The sequence below is a fragment of the Poeciliopsis prolifica genome, unplaced genomic scaffold (genome assembly GCF_027474105.1).
Source record: "Poeciliopsis prolifica strain line A6 unplaced genomic scaffold, Auburn_PproV2 SCAFFOLD015, whole genome shotgun sequence".
Taxonomy (NCBI): domain Eukaryota; kingdom Metazoa; phylum Chordata; class Actinopteri; order Cyprinodontiformes; family Poeciliidae; genus Poeciliopsis; species Poeciliopsis prolifica.
In genome coordinates, this window is record NW_026562390.1 from 5,615,576 (window position 1) to 5,640,539 (window position 24,964).

A 24,964-nucleotide genomic window follows, 5' to 3' on the forward strand; every position below is an offset into this window, starting at 1 on the left:
TAATTTATTTTTTATTAAGCTTCACCCACAATTACTGAGACTAGAGGAGTTTTATTGCAACGATAGCTAGAGTTAGCTTTACAGAACAGACAGGGAAAAGGATGAAGAGGTGTGAAGGAATGCAGCTGTTCAAACAGCTCTTTGATTTAGTGGTCACACTGCCCGGTGTGACTCACTGTGGCTCAAACACACAGGAGATCACCTCAACATTCATCCCTCTGGTCCAGCAATGATCGCCCTTTTTTTGTATGAGGAGGAATGACAGAGATGTATCTGTCTTAATTTGTTATTTAAAAGGAGTTAAAAAAAAACAAAAACATTTTTTTATAAAGGAATAAAATGAAATCACATGGAAACAGAGATGAAACAAAAGATACACTATAAATAACAGTGAATTTAATCAAATTTTCTGCCTTTTTATCATCCAAGTGTCATGTTTCTTGAGACCATCTGCTCTTGATAGGAAAATTGAATATAACACGCCAGACGAAATAAAAAAAAAAAAAGCAATGAAAGGACACAGCAGTTTTCTATTTTCTCCTTGAGTATGGCAGCCCTCAGAAGTGCTGAAATATCCTGCAAACCTAAATTGAACATATTGGCACATCTTAAATGTACATAAAAAATATGTTTTGTCTAATGAACAATAAAAAATACAATGAATATGATCATATTATGGTGAAGGTGCCTTCCAGCATTTTGCCGGTGTACAACATTTGGCTTTCCACATATGAAGAAAAGAACTATGATACACTGTATTGTACCGTAATGGGACATGTGGTACACCATTAATAATTATGGATTTTAATAAAATAGAATTTTTTTTGAATGTTTTATGAATTCAAATTAGCTCCAAATTAACATGACTAGATTTATGACAGAAACCTCAGTCTTTGATTACATTTCTGGTTCTTTATCAAAAAAAAGTTAAATGTTTTAGAGTTTGAAAATGTTGGTTTCTTGCCTGGTTAGGGTAATCAATTTTTATAGTCTACAGTTTTTGTTGATGTTTTTCCTGTGTTTATTCGGTTTCTCTTAATCTAGTGTTTATATGTCTATAAGTTATTTTCCCTCAGCCATTTCAACTCCCTCCAGTCATCATTACTCCTCTGGTCATCGGCGATTCCTGTTTTGTCCCATCTTGACCCTGTTGATCTCCTCGTGACTTGCAAGTGTCTAAGTTTTGCTATTTCAGTGAAAAATCTCAGTTCCATTATGCCTGTGCCTGCCTCCTGTTTCCCCCCCGAGTCCAACGAAACCTCAGTTTGAAATAGTACAATACATAAGTGCCATTCATTCTCCTTGACTCTAATTGGCTGAGATAAAGAAGAGTTGGCTTCATTGATAGTGCCATGGTTTCCACTGTGTGTTTTATTGCATATATGTGGAGTTTGAATACTTAAAAAAAGACAGAAGTGTTTTTGAAGTATTTGTTGAAATTAGCTCTTCACAAGCAGCTGTGGTCCCCAAACCCCTGCAATTACCAGGGGTCCACAGTAGCTTTGGACACAGGCTTTGGACACAGGCTATTGTAGGGCATGCACATATTTTCACGAGTGGACCCTTTAAGTCTGTTTGGATAGCAATCCTCCTCTATGCTGAGTCTTGAATTGGTTTGTGAGTCTTTTGCCTTCGTGACCTAAGTGCTCTTTTTAAACTACATGCTGATTTGAGCTTGAGTGACATTTTATTTTCAGTGAACAAAAAATGTGACTTCTGTACAGTAGAGGGTCTCAGAGAGAAGCCCTAGACCAAGTAACACCACTAAAAAGTCAAAGGATTGTGACATTTTATGGAGTTAATGTGCTAGCCTTGAAACCTATCACTCTGTCAGAGGTGTAAAAAGTCTAACAAAAACACAGATATATCTTCACACAAATAAAAACTTTTGTTTTTAAAAGGTCCCAAATTGTGTTTTCTGTTAACTTCTTACACACAGAAGCTGTCTATCTGCTCTACTTTTGTCTACTTGCTCAACTGGAGTCCGTAGACTCTATCTAGAGCCACTCTGCAGCACTTTTAATCTGTAATTGTGTCAACAGACTAAACACTTGGGCTGTTGAATGCAATTCTGACTTGAAGTCATGCCAAAAATTAACATTTAAAATTGGAGATGTTGCCTTCAAGCCCACAGTGAAATCTCTTCTTGTGAGTCAGCAGGTGATATGTTCAGTGTTCAGGAATATGTCAGAATCACATGTCAGGTTGAGGCCTGTATCAAAACACCAGCTATTCTGTTTCTTAGAAAATGCCCACTTGTCGGCCATACTTGTAAACTGGACTTTATGAAAGTGTCATAAAGTCCATGTTGTGCACCAAACACTTACCAATAAAGAAATAATAAAAGGTTCTTTCATTAGAGTGATGACAAATCTGGCACAGTGGGATGTTAATCTCAGCGGAATGTTTCCATGATTATTTCAATGCAGAGGAAAAAGTAAGACAAAATAAAAGAAAAAAACAGCACACATCTGGGACAGATGAGTTTTGTTTTCTTTTATTTTTGTTTTTAAGACAATATTCTTCCAATTACAACATTAAGAGTAATGGTTCTGAACAACAACAAAAAAAAAAAAAAACTTTCCAATGCTCACATTGACACATGTCTTCCACATTTAAAGGAAAAGTTGAATTAATTGCTGTAAGAAAGAAAGCAGTTTTTTAAATGTATTTTTTAACTAAGCTGCAAATAAAAACTTTTTTTTTAATCAAAGTTGAGTCTCCTTTGTTTTATCAGATGAAAAGTCTGTTTCATATTCCATCAGAAACAAAATGTTAGGTTGAATGAAAATCACTTAAAATCTAAATCTGCCAGAAGAGTAATTCATTTCAGGCTTAACTGCATTTTTGCTTCAACATGTTTCAAGCAAACACCTCATTTATGATTGCTTAAATTTTTACAGTCTACAATATGCTAGTAAAATGATATAGTGTAACATCCAAACTTAAATATTGTTCTCGTTCATCGTTTTTGAGCCACTCACAGGTTAGACCAGTTGGTGTTTCTCATTAGTTACCTGCTACAAAACTCAGGTGTGCTTTAGTATGAGGACATAAACTGATGGCCCAACATTCTCCTTCAGTATATTGTGAAAGACATCAAAATTCAATAATTCAGCATGTCGTAAAACAGCAAAGCATCTCCACACCATAACACCATGATTGACTTTAATGTTTTTTTTTCTCTATCATGCTTTGTTAATTTTACACGAACAGGAGATGTGTTTACATTTTCTCATCAGTCTGCAGAATAATCTCTGAAAAGTCATGGGTCATACTGATGTTTTTAGGCAGTTTTGAAATGAGTGTTTGTGTTTCTGCTCTTCTTGTTCAGCAGCAGTTTTCAACTTGGAAAATTCCCATAGATGCAATTTTTGCAAAGCCTAGAACAAATACTAATCTTAAGAGAGCTAAACGGGGCCTGCAGTGCTTTATATGTTGTTTTGAACTCTCAAAGGGATTTTGTTAGGCTAGTCTCCCCTGGGAAGATTCAATAGTGTTTCATGATTTGTCAATTTTTAGTTATTGGTTCTCACTGTGAATCACTAGAACCCAGTGTCTAAACAACAGGTTTATATCCCCTTCCATATATATAGATGTGAATAATTTGTTTCAAAGCTGCTCTTGAATTTTTTTAATCAAGTAATAAGTTCCTGTCCTTTACCCGATCTCTTACTTTATGTCGTCTGCCATATGTCTGCACCTTCTTTTCTGAATCCGTTAAACAAACAATAGAAGAAAGAAGCAAACACGTTTCACAATGCTGAAGAGCAGATTTTTCAGCTAATAAATCCATGGGAATTAAACTTTTGCTGCAAAATATTACTTTTCAGTCCAGGTTATGATATTTTTCAAAGATTCAATGGGAGAAATGGAAAGAAAAGGTAAAAAGATCCAGTTTAAAACTGGTTTTCTGTTACATGTTGACATCATCTTTTTGAGGACAGGAGTCTTTTTATGCTTGAATGAGTCACAAGTCAAGTGGCTACCACAAAAACAAACAATTCTGAGCAAAACAAAAACCCGGGGAAAAAATGCAATTGAAAAGTATTTGAAGTTTTTTCACTTTCGCACAGTATTGTACAAACACTGTATTAGCAGAGAGACATACATTTGATCAAACATTAAATGTACTTCCAGAGAACAGGAACACCTGTGGGTTTTTTTAACCTAACCACATTAAAAGTCTTTATTTCATCCTGAAATGGAATTTGATATTACCACATTGAACTGTAACCATCAGTTCCCCTCTTTTCACTTAGAATGTCAAAGACAGAAGTTAGGGCGTAACCAGAGAAGTGTATTTATATTGACTCTGGACCTCTGCTGGGACTTGTGTCAGGAAGCACCCAGAGGCTGAGGTTAGAGAGAGGAGAAAAAGGAGCTCTCCGGAATGAAGAATAGGACACTGATACAGGGATGTTCCGGTGTCCGCAGCCTCGAGGGGCATTCAGGCTCCATTTCCCAGGCTGAGCCCAGTTTGTGTCAGCAGACAAGAGGAGCAGTTCAAAGTCTGAACTAACAGATTTCTTTCCATTGCTTACAGAGAATAACATAACAGGCAGAATTATTTGTAAGATTAGAGATGGAATGCTAGGAAAGGTAAACATAACACTGTACAGCCCTACTCTAATTCTGAACTGAGGATACATTCAAGAATGATAGGCCAGTTTTAAAACAATCTGTTTGTAATACTGTACTGCTTTATTTTCCAAACACTAAGTTGTATTTCATAGTTTTTGGTATCTAAGAGTGTTAATTGTATGTACAATAGCTGCATGTCATCATCAAGTAGTACTGCCAATATATTTTGATCGAACAATGTACTTTTCTCAAATACCAACTCCATGTTTTCAGCTATTTAAATCCAATTTTTTTTCCTCCATTAAAAAAAAAAAAGCCGTGAAAGATCAAGCTGTGTAATATTACAGGATTTAAATAGTTTCATATTTTCCCAACACAGCACTTTGCTGTCAAACTTTAGATTTTTAGTTCCCAGTTCATACAATAATTGCAACTATAACCTATTTTTCTGTACCAGTCCCTCCATTCAGCAGCGTTTTATTTCTGAAAGGGGTAACTTTGTTAATCTATTTCTGTAGACAAAAACTTACTGCTGCCATCACGTCAGGCATTTTCTACTTTTTAAAGTAGCAAAGGGTAACTGATGGAGCTACTGCTACCAGTAATCTTTTGTACCCTCTTACCACAGACAACACCCCCCATAGGGGCTGTTGTCTGTTGTGTTTTTATTTCTCTCTTCCCTTTAATCAAAACCACTAGCAAATCTGGAGATAAGTGTTTATACAAAGTTTGGTTCTAGTGGGTCAAATTAAATTTTATACAACTGGACCATATGGGATGACATTTATTTGTTATTATCACTATAGAGGAATTAACCAACAATTGTCCAAAAATCATTTTTTTTGGAAAAAGAAGGGTGAAAAAAAATCAGAATAAATGGGACAAAACAACATGTTTTATACAAGCTTTATTTACAACGTGGTTTCTAAGTTTCATGGTGTCGGAAGCACATTTTCACCAGCGTAATCCTTGTTGGATAAATGTGAGATGAAATCCACCTTACTAGACATGATCTTCTGATTTCCTCAATCGCAAATATTTAAACAGCTCTACGACACTACCACAAATGTTATGTACAATTTGTCTTTCTATACAAGCAATATAAAATATTGGCAAATAGGACATTATTTGCTACTTTGGGATTCATGGAACAATAACCAGACAAGGCCCCTTGTTGTTCATTTCAGCTTTCTAATTCATTTGTCAGAGCCTTAGTGATATTACCAGCCAAATGAAAAAAAAACTCTAGGGAATACGAGGCATGTAAAAATACAGACATGATAGTTTTCAATGGGTTTCAGCATATTTATGAAAAATACTTGTTCTTTGAACACTGAAGTGAGTTTCAACGTTTTAGTTAGAGCAGCAGACCAGGTTTTTAACCCCTTCTTTATTGCCAAGAAATGTGCATTGAAAAGGACAACAAATTGGCCCCACCTGTAATCAGGTAATGGAGGTATGCAAAGGCAAAATTACAGTGGGTGGTTTGATAGGGATGCAAGGAGGAAACCAGAAAACCTGCTTCTTTTTCTTTTTACATGAGTGTTCATAATGAAGGTTTGCCCAAATTCCTGACGTAAATGTCAACAGGTCAACCACAATGTGGATGCGTTTGCAAAATATACAAACCATGTTCTGAGGATGGACGGTCAAAAGAAGTCTGTGTAACATTACTTGTAAATACAAACAGAAAAAGAGTTAATGTCGCATAATTTACAAAAATATGATTCAAATAGAAAACAAAAAAATACTGGAAACATTAGTCATCCGTGTTCTTAAATGTTATTTCAACACCGTTTTAAAAAATAGTTTTATTTGATGATCATTTTTGCTACCAATATACCAATCTCACGTCAATCGTTCATAAATTCAAAAGGTCATTTGTATGAGTGCTGCAAATCTAGTTGATGTGAGAATTAAAATGTAGCTTTGCGTCTTTTGTTCAAAAGGAAAGCATCATACTCAATTACAAGTGCAAATTTATTTGCGCAGTGTTTAAAATGAAAAGGAATTCTTTTTTCTGTAAACACTGTCGGTACAAGAACCGCAACTTTCACTCCTCTAGTTTATACTTGGAGATAAATGCTTTAATACTAGAAACCTTTTCCTTTAGTTGCATATGTTATTTAACAGTATTTTGATCTCAATTACATCCATTGTAACAGTATAAATGATAATATAATAATACTACTAATAAAAAATAAATGTTAACACTGCTGTACAAGCAAAAAATAATAAATAAGCCATTAGGTTAAAATGCATTGGATTAAAATGCAAATGGATTAAACTATGATTACACAATAGAAGAAGTATGAGTAAAACATTGGGGAGAAAATCTCCCATTAAGCCAAACTTAAGAGTTAAGTTACTGTCAAGATAAAGACAAACTGAGTTTTTTTTTTGGTGTAAATACTCAATAAACCTTGTAACTTATTGAATCCAAATTTCAAAACCTTTTGATAAATCATAAACAAAAGGCACTCAACTGGAGGATTAAACCATCTTTCGCTTTTAGGGTTTAACACTTGCAACTTGTCCATACTGTCAGATTCTGGATCAGATTTTTAATGAACTCTGGAAAATAAAAATTAAATAAAACATTTACTAATACAAAACCGGAAATCATACACACATAGCTGACAGAAACATCTGAATTTGCTTAAAAGTGAGTGAACTGCATCTTATTCCATGATCAAAAAATGCCAACATACTTTGATACTGCAAGTCTTTTAGCTCTGATAATACTGAAAACCAGACCTGAAAGGAAGATTCTTCTATCTTTGCTGGTTTGATGATTTCCTTAAAGGAAGTTATAATTACTGCAACCTTTTTCTGCCATTCCACATCATTTAACTGATTACTACTCAGCCTAAACATGAGGTTTACTTTAGGCCCTAAAGTGAACAGACTGCCCATTGGGTTACCAATGCAAATGCACTTTTAATCTAATATTGTAATTTTAAATTATGAATATAAAAAAAAAGAGATAAGCTTTTTGGTATAATTACAATCCCCGCTAAAATTGTGGCCTACACTCCAAAAATAAATTAAAAAGTAAGATGAAAAAAATTCTAATGTAGAAAAAGGGCTGGAAAGAGATGAGATTAGGCTTAATGAGGACTTTCAACTCAAATAAAAACTAATCTGTAACAACACTGTCAATATAGCACACATTATTTACCACCTTCAGCTCATAAAAACAAGGCAACAGAGGAAAGCCCCCAAAAGCTTTTGCTTTGTTCAAAACTTGCTGTGGTCTACACCTGGATTAAATTAAAATAATAAGAAAAAAACAAAAAACTCTTTAAGATCCAATCCAAAAAATTACAGCTCAGACGTGACGCAACAGTTTAAAGGGGAGAAAACTCTAAATAAGACCATTTTGCAGGCTGTACCTCTTAAATAACACATTAATCCTCTCAGTCATGCAGACTGAAATGGATCTGTGGAAATATGTCACTGAGGTATTCTGACACAGCCAGCCGAAGACAAGATCTTCATAAATACTAAACAGGTTGATGGACAGGAAATACTGGTGTACTCTGATCCCTTCTGGGATGTTTGAAACACACACTGCATTGTAACAGACTTGTTGCATGTGAAAGCACTAGTGGATGTGTCCATCAGGTGTAACAGTGGAGTTAGAAGGTATGAAGGAGGGAGGACAGGGACATTAACATCAGACTACTGGCATGGAAGGTGGAAAAAAAGAATCGGAGATTTTTTCTTTGCAGATCCCAAATCCTTCATCAGACTTGCCTGGAGATTATGATGCATAACAATGCGGAAGGGTTGTTAGTGCTCATGCTGCTGCAGCCGATAGAGGGACGGGTTATTTTGAAGGCTTGAAATAACACAGAGGGGTCATGCAAACAGTAGGCAGGCAGGTTCATGCATCAGGTGCCTCAGCCTAGCCCAGCCCGAGGTCAGGGCAGGCCACAGGGGGACAAGGCCGGGCCCAGCCGCACAAGGCTAGGAGTAGCTCATTGGCATACCAGTCATGCAGTGATATTGCTGTAGAAGGAGGAGAGAGAGATGTTATGATCAGATGGAAGAGCTGGTTAGCATAAAAAGCACCATGTCAGTTTAAAATTGAAGTTAATAGAAGACCTGTCATGAAATATTTGGGTCAAAGAGAGAATGGAAAAGGAATCTGACGCAAAACAATTTGTGCAACCCCTGCGAAAGGAGCATCTACAATTCTTATATGGAAACGTAGATCATCTTTTTCAATTCTGAATACTTCAGAGTTTTCCCCATAACAACGTGATTCAAACTTTGAAACAATGGCATGGCTAAAAACCTCTGAAGTATTTTATCTTGGAGAAAAGTCCTGCAAAATGGTTTGTTGAGAATAACAGACAGTAAAAATCTATGGCACACAAACGTTCAACACAAACCAGAACATGCTGGTAAAGCTAAAAACCAGATCCAGTGGTTTCGCTTCAGAATCCTATTATTTACTAAACAAGTTAACCAAAATCCTACCACACAGGAACATTTAACAATCTACAGTGCAGGTCAGAAGTTTACATGTCCTCATTGTTGGGATGATGAGAGACTAGGGAATTGCAATCATTACCAAAATACCTGTGTGCCACATTGTAACTGTAAAAAACTGCAATATTTAGTAGTTTACTATATTCCAAGTGTCAGGCGGACAACTGAAAGCAGTCTAACTCCCATGACACATTTAAACTACATTAGTAGCAGCTGAAATGCTGACGCTCATGTATAGTGGGGGCTTTTTGCAATGAAGAAGGAAAAGCTTCATGAAAAATGTCAGTTAATACCACAGCAATTTTCTCAATTTCTAAATATATCCAAATATTTTTGAACATGATATGAATAGGAAAAAATATTTTAAAAATATGTTGAAAAAATTACTTCCGTTTGTTTGCTATTTAAATACTCCTTGCAAACAAAAAGAAGAAACATTCCAAATAAACCAAAATGAAATAAATTGATAAAACTTTTGACCAGCACTGCAGCTCATTATGACATTCACCTTCTGAAGCATCTTCAAACCCCTGTTTTGAAAAAATAAAAATTCCCAATTATTGCTTTCGTTTTTCCAACTGTAGCCTAGTCAATCTAAAAACCATTATCACCTTATTCAGACATTTACAGAAAAAATAAAAATAGCATAAATCTTCCTATGAATCAGTTAATTAAGACCAACTGTAAAAAGGTATGTTAAATAAAACTTAAACATTAGACCTTGCTGCCAGGTAAACCTCAAGCAGGACAGTCATTCTCCTATAAAAGTGAATGTCACAGGTAGAGAAGTGCATAAATACTGCATGAAAAGGTAGAGCTGTTCCTCATCAAAAAAAGATAACTTTTCAAAAAGATGCAAGTCTTCTGAGCACCTGGGTCCAGATTAGATGAGTGGTAAAGTTTTTCACACAAAACAAGTTCAGCAAGAGGTCAGATGGAAGGGTGTTTGGAGTGATTACTCAATATAAAAAATTATGCTGGGGTTCAAATAAGGTAGAAGAAGTCTTGCATCACTGGATGGGAGTCAAGGTTAAAATAGGATTTGGCAGGAAGAAAAAAAAAAGGGTGCAAGATTTGGGCCTCCTTGCCCTGAATCTTTACCTCATGGATCTGATTGAGAAGGAAAAAAAAAAAAAAAAAAAACAGAAAATCAAAGGCAGAATCCATTAGAGATAAATGGAAATGCTGTGCCTCAATGCAAGTTTGCCAGTTAAAAGCAAGTTCAGAGAATTTAAAGAGCAGCTATTTTTTTAGTGCCCTGGGGCCATCTACCTTGCGGTAGCTGGCTGGACGTGGCCTGGGTAGGAGCGACGTGTGCTGGTTGCTTGTCTCTGTCTGGCCAGGAAGGACTGACCAGAGCCGGTGTTGGCAAGTCGGTCTTCAGCCGCCTTCTTCTGCAGAGACATGCCCTGGTAGGACACAAAGAAGAAGACCTAATTCTGTACCATCCTAAATGTAATCAGAGCTCCAGCTATTCCACAAAGAGTGAGTAAACACAGGCATATTAAATCCCTACAAAATTACATTGAAGGCTGTAGTAGTAACAAGACAAAGTGTGAAAAATGTAATCAACACACAGGAAACAGCAATTTAGTTTGCATAGAATAATTGAGCTAATTTAGTAATGTGTTATAGCAACATATAAATGTAGATGCAGATATAGAGTAGACAGGATACTTCCCTTAAAAGAAGCACATGCTCTCACACCAGTGCTCACCTGTTTCTAGTTTCTAAAGCACAGTTTTGCTGCCCTCTACTGTTACTTTTCATTCAATTATTTTTAAAAATGAAGGACTGTGCCACTGTAACGCAACATAAAAAATAATGATCTGTGAAACAGCTGAAACCCCTTACTTCTTATAAAGCAAGGCTAAAAACCCACCTGTTTACAGTTGCCTTTGATTGATCTTAACTGGAACATTAATCCACACATTTGATGTCTATTTGCTTGATGGTTGTAATGATGGCATTAGACAAAATGTAATATTTATTGCTCGTTTCATAATAATGACCTGCATCATGTTTTTATGATGTAAAGCCCTTTGAACTGCCTTGTTACAGAAAAGTGGTACACAAATAAACTTGACTTCATCTCTTACCATGTTGTACCAGGCTGAAACAATCAGTTTCTCCTCGTGATCTCGCTGGCTTTTTGTCTTGTCCATTTCTTTCTGTTTAAAATAAGCACAAAACATTAAAGTTACATTTAATAAATGATGTTTATGTAACATTATGGGCTCATTTACCTCTAGTGAGATCAACATCCTCTCCTTCTCCTGCAGCTGGTTTTTCAGGGCCTGAACTTCCGGACCGGAGCCTTGGTTCTGTTTCGGGTCCAGCGTCCGAATAACCTGCAAGAGTAAAATTTAGAACCCGTGTCACAGATGCTCGATGTGTGTAAATATAGAAATATAAAGAAGTTTTTTACTTCACTTACACTTTTTGCTTTTTCAAGATATTTCTTGTATCTCTCCTCCATCTGTTTCATCTCTTCATCTTTTTTCTTCAGAGCTTCTTCAAGCTCATCCACTCGTTGGGCTGGTATGAAAATATCTTTAAGTTTTCGACATATCCCACATAAAGTTACTCAGTTTTACATAAGCACATAAAGATGCCAGGGTGAGCTGCTGGAAGACATGTCTACCAGTGCAGACAATGCTGTGTTTTGAAATGTATTTAATAAAAAAAGATCCCAATCTGAGTTGCAGATCTTTGTTTCTGCTAATGCTACAGTTTTCCAAAGTTTCCTGAAATTTTGCTTTGCGGCGATTTTTTTTTCTTTTTTGTATTTCTGCTGACAAACGGCAGTGATCACATTCCTCCTCCACAGCTCTTGCCTTGGCAGGGAAATGAAAGTGAAAATAAGGCTTCAAACATTTCAGCAGTTAGACCAAACTCACAGCTGGCATTGTATTTAGGCTCCATTTCATCGATGATAGCATTTTTCTTCAGTAACTCGTTGTTCACTTCTTGCAACTTCTCCCTGAAACAAGAAAAAAAAAATAAGATTCATAAAAAGTGAGATTTTGGCCAAATTAGGTCAGAAGGTTTGTAGTAAGCCCTTAAAACAATCTGAGTTACACATGACTGCTCTATTTAAATGTAACTTACACATGTTCATTATATTTCTTCTTCAGAACTGATGACTGAAACAGAAACAAATGAAAAATGTTTTACAACAGAAACAGAATTAAATCAATCATTAATACACAGTCATACATTTAAACCTGTGGTAAAACTTTTATTTTTATTAGGACCTGGAAGTTAGAGATATGTGGTATTTATCATCAGTGTAAAGACCTACTATGCAAAAGTCAAATTAAAAACAAGAGCATTCAGCTCACTCACATCATCTGCTTTTGAACCCTGTTCCTGCACCGTCTTTTGGAGCTCTTCCACCTGACTCTGCTCCTCCATCAACCGCTGATTGATTAATCTAAATGAAAATGTATGTAAAACTAATATGACAACAATGTCTTGAACACTGGAATGAGAATACTGAAAACTTCACAGAAGTATATAAAATATTACACGTCTTACAAAAATATACAGGTCTCATGAGATCAACCGATCAAAATGAGAGAAAATTCATGCCTATTCCATCTTGAATTCAAATAAACTTTAAACCATGGGAAACAAATTAGAGTTTGTTTGTTTTTTGGACAGTTTTCTGCACAAACCTGTTTTCTGTCTCCAGTTCACTTTTTCTTCTGTTGGCATCTTCCAGCAGGCTCTGCAGCAAAGCAATCTTCTCGTTGTCTGATCCCTCCTGGGCCAGCTTCAGCATTTTGTTTTCATGCTGAAGGCGAATCAGATGTTCCCTGTGGAAAAGCACCGCAAGGATCAATTAGCTCAGAATCAAAATTATTAGCAGTAATCTCTAATTAACTTAGGGCAGTGGTTCACAATGTGTGGGGCGTCAGTTCCATTGCAAGGGGAGCACAGGAAGAACACAGTTCAACAAAGTTATTCTAGTTTATCTTTTTTTTAACTTTTAATCTCTGGAACATACAAGATGGTGAGACTCTACATTCACCAGGGAATACACACAGATGCTGATGTTTACTGTGAAAACGGCTAACATAAGATGCTTAAGAGTTTAAAACATAAACTGCCACTTTATGTACACAATATGACTTCAACTCTGCTCCTAAAGTCTTAACAGCTCACAGCAGGACTGCTACAAACACATTTGCAATGCTGTTCTAATAACTTCCTACTTTATAAATCAGAATAAGCAGGTCAAAGCTGATTGACCTGTCCATCTCTGGTGTATGTGTTCTAATGAACTCACATTCAAAAATACATTTATATCATCTAAATTGCAAACATTTAAAAAGGATTCTCAACAGATACTTAATGAAAAATCTCAACTGAGGAATCTTTTTTCCATTTCGAAAGCCTCCAAGATGAGACATCCTCAGAGAATTCTCCTTTCAGTGGATTTTGTCTAATTGCTAGAGTTATTTGGGTTAAGCAGCTTTTCAAAGATTGCAATTTCAGGATTTTCTGCATAATAGCCAATTGTTTTAGGTTCACAAGAGCTGTAAAAAAAACTACAGAACATAAACCCAGGCACAGTAAGAACCTCCCTTGGAAAGCTGTTAGCAAGCTGATGCAACTTGTACAAAGGTGTTGCACAAAGCTTGAAAGCGAACTATCTCATTAACCCAAAATAAGAAACTGTAGCAGAAGAAAAGGCTTATTGAGGATGTGGTGAAACACATAAGGTTGCTTAACAGATGATTCTGTTAAGCAACCAAAACATTGTGATTAACTACATGCTAATAATTAGATAGTTTCACTGCCAAAACAGCTCTGACAAGTCAGAACACTGACTGAACAGCTGAGGGCCTCTGGAAGATTCATATCGAAGTCTAATAACGCCTCAACCAGAGCAGCAGCAGACAGAATGAATGAAGTATGAAAAAAATAATTTAAGAGCTAACTGAAGGTAATTTAAAACCCCTTAGCTGTCCATGTAAGTCAATGGGCCTGAAATGATGAGGCCATGTCAATTTCAAACTCAGGAAAGAGGTTAAAATTCTGTGTGGGAAATATTGGCCTACTTATACCCTATTAAAGAACTGAAATTGAAAAGATTCAATTTAAAACTTTAATTACTAAAAAAGTAGTTAGCAATAGTAATAAAGAAAGCCTTTTAGTATTACTCGGATGACTATGTAATGGTCCGAGTAGTACAGCTAAGAAGTCAGGGGACAAGAACTTTGATGCTGCATGTGCTAAATTTTTTAAAAAGGGGTCACATATCGAGACATACTGCTGAGCCATCACATTTTCAATCTCAGAGAGTTAATCAAGACCCACTTTCACAATGCCAATTTGTTCCTATAAAGAAGCCCAAAGTTTGTGGATTTCCAGCTTGGAACAGGTGAGGTCAAAGAAATATTTCCAAAGTCTTTCTTTGAAAATAGGCAAAAAGTCTTTTGTGTATCTAGGGGCACATGATTATCGCTCAGGTGAACCAAACAGGTTCATTAAATTTAATGGAATGCCCTGAATATAGTTTGACATAAAAATAATTGACTGATTTGACTATACAGTGGATGGTGAGCCAAAGCAGGAGAGTTAAAGTTGGATCAGAAAAAACTTGACTGCTACAAAGTGACCAGAGACTCCTGACAAAACAATAAAAGATGGAACTAAAAAGTCTAATTTACTTACCGGATTTCTGGAGTGGTGATCTCAGCAGCCAAGGAATCTGAGCCTTCATTGCCCCCTAGTGGGAACAAACCTGATAAAACAGACAATAGCAGTTAATTTTGTAAAACAGATGCAGAATAATGGCTTGTGTTTGTTAATATTTTATCACAAAGGTTTTCTCTACTTGATGTAAATTGTCCCTCTTGAGCCTGAACGCAGTGGAGTTCCTCAATAGTTTCCTTAAGAGAGTCTCTCTCTGTTCGCATACGCTATTTAGGGACAGAGTTAAAGACGTGTAAATGGGGGATAAATTGCTACATCAAACAGAAAGTATACTTTGGAGGGCTTAATTTCCCTCTAAATTCAAAAGACTTTACATACATCTTTTTCTTTTTGTAGAGAGTCCACTTTCTCTTTGAGGCGTTTGTACTCAAACTCCATCTTGTCAGCCTTTTTAGATTCTTCTGAAAGTCTGTTCTGAAGTTCGACCACCTGAGGAGAGATGAGGGAGTTCCCAAAAATCACCCATCTTAAAAACTTGCAAGAGCTCCATGACTGCAAATACAAGAGAGTTTGACTGGGCTCTCTATCAGTAAAATCCCAGCTGGTCAGGTACCTGTCTCTTGTAGGTCTCCAGTTGACCCTTGGCAGCATTGGCCTTTCGAAGCTCCTCCTCCAAGCTGACATTAGTCTGCATTAACACTGTGTTCTTCTCCTCCAGAAGCTTAATCTGGAGCACAGAGAGCAATATTAGCCAAATTTATCACACCTGCTTTGCAGGCAACTTTTTAGGCCAACAAGTAAGTGATAAAAGACATTTGTCAATGTGTCTCCTGAGTACCTGTCTCCTGAGTAGCCCCATGTCCTCCAGTTTTTTCTTGTAATGTTCCACGGTGCCCTCCAGTTTGGAAACCTTGTCAGATGAGTGTCTAAGAAGAAAACGCAAAGTACTAAATGATTAACTTGATTTCTAAAAGTATTCATACTCATTCCATGTAATAAAAATAAATGTGGTTTTACTGAGATTTCTGTTCAGCTTTTATGAAAGTTATAGAGAGATATTTCCACGCATTCATTGTTCTGCAATAAAGGTGCATTTGAGAAAATTAAAGGTGTGTGAGAAAAGGGGTAAATACAAACCGTGTCACTCTGTTTATATACTTATTTGTCAAAAAGAAAGAAAGAAACTGAAAACAATAAACCTTTTCTCTTATAATCTACTGGTCAATCACATAACATCCTAATAAGTTACAATGAAGTTTTTGGTTGATGATTTTCTTCAATTATTACAAGTTTTGTTTGTTTTACTATGATAATTTTCGTGTGCCTCCCAATTCTACCTAAGCACATCCATTTCGTCCTTCAGAGATTGGGCTTCATCTGCTAAAGACGTGAGTTCTTCATTCTGGGACTTCACATCCAGGAGCTCTTTCTCAAGCTCCTCACAACGGATCCGGTAGTCGTCTTTTGCCGCCTCCAGACTAACAGAAAGTATAAAAATCAACACGACTGTAAAGAAAACATCAACTTCAGTCTATTCAGCTACTAGTTTGTGAAGCTAGTTCTCACCGGAAGGTTTCTTCTTGTAGCTGCTCAAGCTGGGTCTGCAGCTGGAGATGTCTACGTCCAGCAGGGCTGTTTATGTCCTCGATAGAGTCAGACTGGTTAAGTCTCTCCATCAGGACCTGGTTTTCTGCCAACAGACTGCTCTTCTCCTCTTGCAGAGCCGCTACCTGATACGGTGAAGGTGTTGACGATGCAGGCAAAGAACAGAAAGTGTGGGATGAAAGGAGGAAAAAGCAGGGAATCCAGAGAGGTGAACAAGGTAATGGCATAAAAAGCATTTAATGATTTGCAACTTGAGATATTCAAAATACATAGATTACACTTTACTTTCACAGAATTTAGTCCATTAGTTTCTCAAATCACTGCATCAACATATTACTCTTGTAAGTACACACCAAACACACATCAATGAGGCAAATAAACAAATTCCAACACAGCAGGAGGGTTGTATATGGCAACATGTTTTCTTTTCAGTTTGATAACTAAGGAATCAAACTCCACATGAAGCAAAGCAGAAGCTGGCTGTCGTCCTTTTCAAACAGCAAAAGCAAGAACTCACCATATGTTTTTAAGAAATTTAAATATTTTGATATGTTCAAAGGAAAAATTACCCATCATGTAATTTTCCAGTTCCCATATTTAACCAAGATCAACTTAATCTTCAAAAAACTCAGCGCTACACACAATGATCAGCAAAATCGCTCTTCTTTAAACCGTCCGGTATTGACGAGTCCTAAACTGTAAACCACCAACATAAACTATGTCACTGTGTGTCTAGTGAACTTATAGTTTCATTTAAGTTCATTAGACCTCAAAGTTTCTTGATGATATTTTAATATACTGAGATAAATGGCTTCTGATAATGACCTCTAGGACAAGTTGCATTGCTGTGAAAATTCCAAGATCGCAACAAGAATATACTCCAACTAAGGTGTGGTGGGTAGAAAAATAGCCAGAAATAACACAAATGTCTATATTCAAAATAAGAAAATAGGTTTTTGAAGAATATTCCTTATGAAATTTTGACATTCACAAAGGCCAAAAATTCCAAGATAAAAAATACAATAAATAACAGACTGTCTTAAGGGGGAAAAAATTCTGTTTTTTTTTTCCCCCTTTCATTTCAACCTTTTTCTCTTGCCATCTACTGTTGCTACTAAAAAGGATGAAACACACTGAGGTGAGCAACGCTCAGGATCATTAGTGCAGGACACCACCTGACACACTCAGACAAAACTGCAGCTCTAGACGGTGTGCTCCAAAAGCACCACGTGTAGATGTGCGCACAAACGTGTTCACGTTTGCACATGCTTACACAGTTTGGAGAAGGAAAATCTGGTGCAAGCAGGCTGAAAACAACAGCAGGACTACTTAACACGGCAATCAGTGTGGATGGAAGGTAGACAAGAGAGAAAATGAAGTTTGGATTTACCCTCTCTTCTAGCTCATTAAAGTCTAACCTCAGTCTATCACGCTCCTCTTGGGCATGGAGGGCCTTTAAAACAAGCCACAAAGTGTTGAAACAGACAGGAAAGAAATGGGAACCTACTTAAAGACAAAGAACAACAAGTACAAATTTAGATCCGCAGCTGCTTTTTTACGTTTTCCAGATCAGACTTCAACAATGAGACTAAAAAGAAAAAAATTATTTAAAACAAAAAAAATCACCATAAATTTTCCTTGCAAGGAACAAACCTATCAGGTTTAATGACATAAAATAAAAAGTAAAGAAAAAACAAAACAAAAAAAAAAGAAAGATTCTTTTTTAATATGAAACTGAATAACATCTGTTAAATTAAGAAGCATAACACAATGAGTATATATTAAAGAATTAAAAAAATTATATAAAAAGACATTAGAAATGCTCTCCCAGTTTTTAATATTTTATAAAAGGTGTCCGAACTTCTAGTAGTTTAAAAAAATGCATTGTTTTAATATTTTTTTATTATTATTATTATCATTCTAAACTGACCTGCAAGTCAAGCTCGCGACACCGCTGAGCAATCTCTTCCTTGGTTGCCAAAGCATCATTCAGCTCCTCAATCGTCTTCTTAAGCTAAAAACAGTGGAAAAAAACAACGTATTAGGGCTATTGTAAACAAATATTTTAGTAATTGAGTAATCTACAGATTAGTCTTATGATTAATAGAGTAACAGGACTAAAAACAACTAAAATAAAACATTGGTAAATCTAACAGCAATATTACTATATATCAACATCAGTCCAAAGTTATTGTTGAGCTTCCCTAACAATAACTTTTCTGTAGTTTAGAAAATTAACCTGCAACAATAACAGCTCACTTTCCAACTTAACCAGAAGAAAAGTTATACAAGAAACTGAAGTTATATTCAATTTGCAAGGCAAGTAATAACCCAGCCAGAACACGGTGCGTTAAATAATAATCAATTTGTAAGAAAAATTTGATTTTCTCAATTATTTTTTTTTTTATTAATTGCAAATTTAGATGTTTATGTAGTCTTAAATTACTTTTCTTTTAATCAGGTCAAACAAGCAAACTAAAAAGTCAAATAACAGATTGCAAAGGCACTATGTGATAAAGAGCTTCGTTTTTTAGACAATGGTTCAATTAGAACATGTCCCATTGTGTTGTGAGAAAGTTTTACTCCAGAAGGGACAGATCCACTTTACAATATAGATCGTATCATGTGAAAAGAACAGATTGGACTTCCAAACTGACGACACCCCTCAGTACACTGCTGATCTCAGTCCGTCATAAAAGAAGCTGTCATTCTTCTGGCATCCAGCAAAACGGAATTGATCTTGTTAACAATAAAAGTTTCCATACCTCTCTGTCCAGATCTACATACGAGTCATTTCCTCCAGGGGTGACAGCAGTCTCTTTACTCATTAGCTGCAGGGGGGAAAAAAACACCCATTGATTGTTTACAATAAATTAAAAACACAAAGAATGAGTCAAAATAATATAAATGTCAGAACAAAATGTCCACCTCCTGAATGGCGGTCATGACAACATGCTGTACTGATTCCTCCATCACCATTATGGTCTGGATATATTCTATGCGATGTAAAACAGCAAACAAAATCAGTCAGACCATGCTGCATAGAAACAGTTCATCTGCTGATAATCTATACCAGCTTTATTATCAGAGGGTGAAATAAGTACCTTGTTTCTGTTCGCAGTTAACAGCACAGCCCAGAATGAGTTGTAACATTCTCCCGAGTTCTGCAGCATCAGAGTGCTCTCCTATCAAATTTACATCTGGTACTGTGAAATCATTAATGTGTTGACCTAAGACCTGAAAAAAAACCCGTTAAATATTTATTCATAACAAAATCACCTAAACTCGAGAGAGACTAAATCAAAACTTGCACAGCTGCATGTTCTTACCTCCTGGTAATAGTCCAGTATGCCTTTCAAGATTTTCTTTAGATTGCTGACCTGTCAAAACACAAACTTGGTTAAATTTCTTCATTACTACCATACAACTCCATATATTTACTGTTGAGAAAGGGCAGCGCTGACCTTTAACCTCCAATTGTCCCCGGCCTCTGGCTTGATCCTTGTAATCCAAGCATCATTAAAATATGATACATCTCTTAAAAAATAAAAAAAAATCAAAGAAAATATTAGTGTTCGGCAGCATAAATGTGTCAAGACAAAAACATAACTGAGTGAAATAGACAAATAAATGGAAAAATAAATGAATAAAAGCTCACATTTTTTGCAGGACTTGGGCCATTACGACCCCACTGGTCAAATCTTCAACTGTCTTACATGCTGCTTCCACTCCAAATGTTTGGATCTATGTAAGCAGTAGGCAAACAAACACACACACACACACACACACACACACACACACACACACACACACACACACACACACACACACACACACACACACACACACACACACACACACACACACACACACACACACATTTTTAGGGTAAGCTTCCATCAGATTAACCAATGTTACTGTTTAACACAGTGGAATGTCAACATTTTGATTACTTTGTAGCATGCAAACTAAAAAGAGAACAAAAAAGTTTTTATTTTAGAATAAGGGTGTGAATTAAAACTTGTTTTTAAAGTTTACTGTGCCCTCTAGTGGTTCATAAAACACCATCGGCATTGTTAACAGGTCTGATAATATTACTGTAAATTTGGGTGGAAAGCTTCTTCATGCATTTTCAGAATTGTGTCCAAAATATCTGCAGCGCGACATAGAGTATTAATGTCCTAACAGGAAAGCAGGTGGAAAAAATCTGTCATCAGAGAATTTAAAGACATGTTTTTGTGCCAAGAAACACAAGCTAATTTTATTTGCCAGTAGAAGTAGATAGTTCAGAAAGTACTTACTGAAAGTACAATCTGAGTATATACACGCACTGTCCAAATCCACTTTACTTCTCTTCACCACTTACTTCCTGTTCCATCACCTCAATAATTTTCGGATCCTATTTTTCTTTCCACACTACCTTACATGCCATACCATCACTGTCTTTTCCCCATAGTTGCAGTTTTCTCCTGCTAGTCCAGACAGAAAATATGCAGCTGTACCGGATATTATATTTGTCAGTGTAGATGCCAATGAAACATGCGCCAAAGGAGGAGGAAAACTTGTTGCATGAATGCTGGAATTCAAACAGTAAGAGAAAAGACGAGATTTTAAGTTAGGTTGCCTCATTTTCCCGTACTGGGAGGAAATGCAAGTAGCAGCTCTAAGCTCTCTAAGAACATACAATCTGGAGTCCACTTGCTTCTCTGTTTAATTTCATTTTCAGTTTTTGGCTTCAGGATGCATTTTTATGAATGGGTCTTTTCAGCTTTTGGAAGAACGTTTCAATTTCTAACTCTAACTGGCATCAGAGTACTTGAAGAGCTAGGTTACCAAATCTCAAATGAGGCATAGAACTAACTCTTCTATTAAAATAAAAAAAAAGAGTCCAACATATTTCCCTACAGTTAAAGCTGTCAATGAAATGCCAGTCACCCACTTCTGAACCCCGTCTTTCACCTGCTGCTGCACACTGCTGCTCAGCTGGCTGAAAGCTTATAACAAAGCTAAAACTGGATTTCCCCTTCTTCCTCATAATACATCTAAATTCTCAGCTTAGCTTGTAAATGTAGTTTTGTGCATCATCTCGAGCTTGATGTATTATAACACTCTGTAGTAACTAACTAAACTTCTAATGTGAGAATATTATCTTCAAATGCATCATTTAAGAAGCAAAATAGCAAAAAGGCAGCAAACCTGGTGAAAAACACTTGAAAACTATCATGCTTAGAGAGCTTTTGTTCCATATTTATAATCAGTATGTAAAAAAAATAAAAGTTCTTAGTTTCTCATCATTTACTTTTAAAAATGCAGTTACACTTCCCTCATCAATCTATGTAATTACTGAAAGTAAGAACCTCTGCTCATTTAAGCGTACACAATATCTTCTCTAATGTCTTTGCTATGCATTTTTCTCCAGTTTGAGGTACAATAAAGAGAAACAGATATTGCTGACTGAGATCACAGATGGTAAATAGTGGGAAACGGTGCATCTCAAAACGATGTTGAATTCCATATTCATTCTGGGGAGAGAACTGAAGCTGCAGCTGCAGAGAGAGGCAGCGTGAAGAAACATTGTTCTAAATGTTTTGAGCTACATTTGCTCTGCATCATTTCCTTTTGCAGGAAAGGTGAGGAAGGAAGGAAAAACAAAGGATGAACTGGCACTTAAAAAACTAATGGCATGCAGGGAAACGAAAGGAATGACAACATTTTCAGATGGGGAATAACTTGTTTGACAATCTTGGAAACTTCAGAGGCAAATTCGAAAACAGAGCAACATCTGCTGTGGCAGAGACATATTCAGACAATTTGAAACTAGCAGCTACATGAGATTAAAAAAAAACCCAACAACAAACAAACAAAATTACCAGTTTTCCTATGTTTAATGCACTAAAAAACAGTGATCATGATTAGCAGTTTATGTCTACAAAACTGGTACACAACCAGATAAAGGACTTAAGCGATTTGATGCTCATGTGGAACCAATAGTATAGACGTAGCAGAGAGAGCGATGCTGGTGGCTTGCTTTACACATTGTGTAGCTGTGAATTGGGCCTCATGTTGCTTTTATAAAGCATTCTGTGCAGTTAGAGCTAGAGTACACACACTTTGAGATGGTTTGTCTGAACATTTCTCTGGTACTGGATTCATTATAACCCCAATCTATTACTGACAGCAATAATTAAGATTGCTGCTTAGTTCCCTGATAACTAAGCAGCAGATCTTAGTCTGATAAAAGACTAAATGTAAATGTTTACCATTTATAATTTGCTGTTTATTAAATTGCCTCTTGGTGATATGATAAAGATGTATTGAAATTGGCATAAACCGATATGCTGAACTAATCTGGAACCTAACCATCATGTAATGTGAAACAGTCAAAGGCTCAATTCAAAGGTGCACTTGTTTCAGATTACATCCAGTTTGCTTCGAGCACACTGCCCAGCACTGCAGAATAAACAGGCTCAAATGAAAAGCTAAAAGAAGCTTTAATTATATCAACTAACTCACAATGGAAATTATCGTCCACAGCTAACACAGGCCAAGTAGAAACAGGGACACCAAAGCCAGCAGGTTTATGATAAACTGCTGAAACTGAGCCTACAAATGTTCAAATTGAAGTAAACACAAAAATGAAGAGTCGAGTGAAGTCAAAGAGGAAATCCACACCTATAGGTTTGTGGAAACAGTTGGGAAAATGAAATGTTCAACCACAGGAAAGAGAATTGAAACAAAAGGCTGCAGGTTAAGTAACAGACAGTAATCAGATGTGTTCTTCAGTTTGCATCCAGACAGCATGACACAATGCTGAGGAATACAGATACAACAAAGAAAGAATGCATCAAGCTCTTCAATCAGGCACATGCCTGTCTTTGTTACACAGGCTACTGATCTATGCAGGCGGTTTGTGTGACATGTTCTTTATGACAAGTTTTCATAATAAGACATATCTGACAATTCATAATCAGTGTTGTCTAAATAAATGAAAGAAAAAAATTAACAACAGAAGGTTCTAAGTTGCATAAACAGATACTTTTGCAGTGAAAATAAATATCTTTGTAAAGAATAGATGCACCAATCAACCACTTCCAGGTTGATACGAAATTATGCTTTTTCTTTTTGCTTTCTGAGAGTTCTGAACTGGTGATCTTGATTCTTAACACATGCTACTTTTATTAGCCCCCCCAGTACCATAACATATATACAGAAGAACAAAGCTGCAGGTTCTTTAAAAAAAATGTTAAGAGTTTTACAGCAGACATGCATCAGTCAATAAGTAAAGAGTTCAAAATCAGATTGTTTTTCCTTCATCGTTTCATAATCAGTAAAAGGCAGTGTCAGTGGTTAAAATTTCAAATATTTCTTTGACCTGGACAATAAGAGATATCTGGATTTGTAATGTAAATATACACGCTTTCCTGAGATGTAAATATGTGTCCAGAGCAATTTTGATATGTTTTCTAAGAACATTGATCAAATGTACATCAACAAACATTACATTTCTAATTTACCAAACAGAGTGAGCATGAGCAGAGGTATTACATCTTTGACTAAAATGAGCTGGGAGATTTTCTCCAACAATGTAAACATGAACCACAGGAAACACGTGACTTTAGGATCTGACAGCTTTTCAACCGTGTAGTTTAGATATATAATTCCAAGTTTGGCAAGATTTTGAGAGAATCCAGATAAAACACATATTAGGGAAGCTTAGGGAAGCTTCGTGTATCTGACAGCTGGATCAGTAGAAAGAATGAAGAAGGACGAGTGAGCATCATGCTACATTGACAACAATGACAGGAATTCAGCCTCAAAACTGACACGTTAAACGATCTACAAGGGAGGAGGCTTCGCCAAAGAAATGCTAAACGAAAGCCTATTTAACACCGATGTTGTCTGGATCTACTGTTTTTACATACACCTGAGATTTAAGAACCAGAAAGTTGAGCTAGCATTAAGTAGCAGCATATTTGATTTGTGCTGCAATCGAAATTCTGCTCACACGATGGTGGATGGTGGCTAAACACAGCAAACAGCTGGCCTGCATACGTAACCAAAGTGTCATTTTCCTCTAGCCAGCTAACGTTTCCTCTGTTAGCTCCAGGAGCTATCGCTAGCGATCCTATGCTAGCTAGCATCGCCCCGGCGCCGGAGAGCTGTCTGTCATTATAAAAACAGTCCGATTTTATTATTTACCCATGTCAAGAGACTTTCGCAGAGTTCCATTCGATCCAATGACTCTGATGTACTCATGGTTAGTTCACGTAGGCTGGCTGAGTCTGCGTGGCGAAGGGAGCCCGAACTTAACAGCGAGCTTCATACACTCCCGAGATCTCTGCTGCTTTTTCAGTGTCTCACCAATCCGTCGGCCAGTGATCGGGTTCGCTGCTTTGCCCAAGCCGGCGCCTTTCGGAGGCGCTGTGGGCGGGCAAAGTCAGCAAAACTCTTAGGTTTAATGCTGTTGTTTTGTTTTTTCTATTATAATAGAGTATGTAATATGTGTTTCAGACAGATTGTTTAGCAATCAAAATCATTACCAATAATATGAGCATTTGTTTTGTAAAATTCATGCCTCGCTTATCTTTACTTTTCAGTTGTAAAATAT

The 24,964-nt window shown here is 36.5% G+C and overlaps 1 protein-coding gene across 4 annotated transcripts; it reads right to left on the reverse strand.

The window, feature by feature from the left end:
- Window positions 1-5,476: 5,476 nt before the first annotated feature.
- hook3 (hook microtubule-tethering protein 3) lies at window positions 5,477-24,711 on the reverse strand. Of its 4 annotated transcripts, none has more exons than XM_055040044.1 (25): window positions 24,556-24,711; window positions 20,015-20,100; window positions 19,821-19,893; window positions 19,686-19,736; window positions 19,461-19,593; window positions 19,285-19,352; window positions 19,122-19,187; window positions 18,287-18,370; window positions 17,747-17,809; window positions 16,318-16,481; window positions 16,089-16,229; window positions 15,590-15,677; window positions 15,365-15,478; window positions 15,130-15,240; window positions 14,933-15,017; window positions 14,770-14,839; window positions 12,765-12,905; window positions 12,433-12,520; window positions 12,196-12,230; window positions 11,985-12,067; window positions 11,522-11,622; window positions 11,331-11,435; window positions 11,184-11,255; window positions 10,357-10,493; window positions 5,477-8,598 (listed from the first exon to the last, which is right to left on the reverse strand). In XM_055040044.1, the coding sequence occupies exons 1-25, from the start codon at window positions 24,610-24,612 to the stop codon at window positions 8,583-8,585; spliced, it is 2,232 nt and encodes a 743-aa protein (XP_054896019.1). In that variant the 5' UTR covers window positions 24,613-24,711; the 3' UTR covers window positions 5,477-8,582. The 4 variants fall into 4 exon arrangements, with proteins under 4 accessions (XP_054896019.1, XP_054896021.1, XP_054896022.1 ...); XM_055040046.1 differs by having other exon boundaries at window positions 5,477-10,194; XM_055040047.1 differs by lacking the exon at window positions 17,747-17,809.
- Between the last annotated feature and the right edge of the window lie 253 nt (window positions 24,712-24,964).

Bases quoted from the DNA above. Each gene is read 5' to 3' on its own strand.
- hook3 (XM_055040044.1), bottom strand. From the start codon at position 24,612: ATGAGTACATCAGAGTCATTGGATCGAATGGAACTCTGCGAAAGTCTC. The intron at 20,101-24,555 runs GTAAATAATAAA...CTGCTTACATAG, and splicing joins GCGAAAGTCTCTTGACATGG to ATCCAAACATTTGGAGTGGA. The intron at 12,521-12,764 runs GTTTGTGCAGAA...ATTTTCATTTAG, and splicing joins GAACTGGAGACAGAAAACAG to ATTAATCAATCAGCGGTTGA.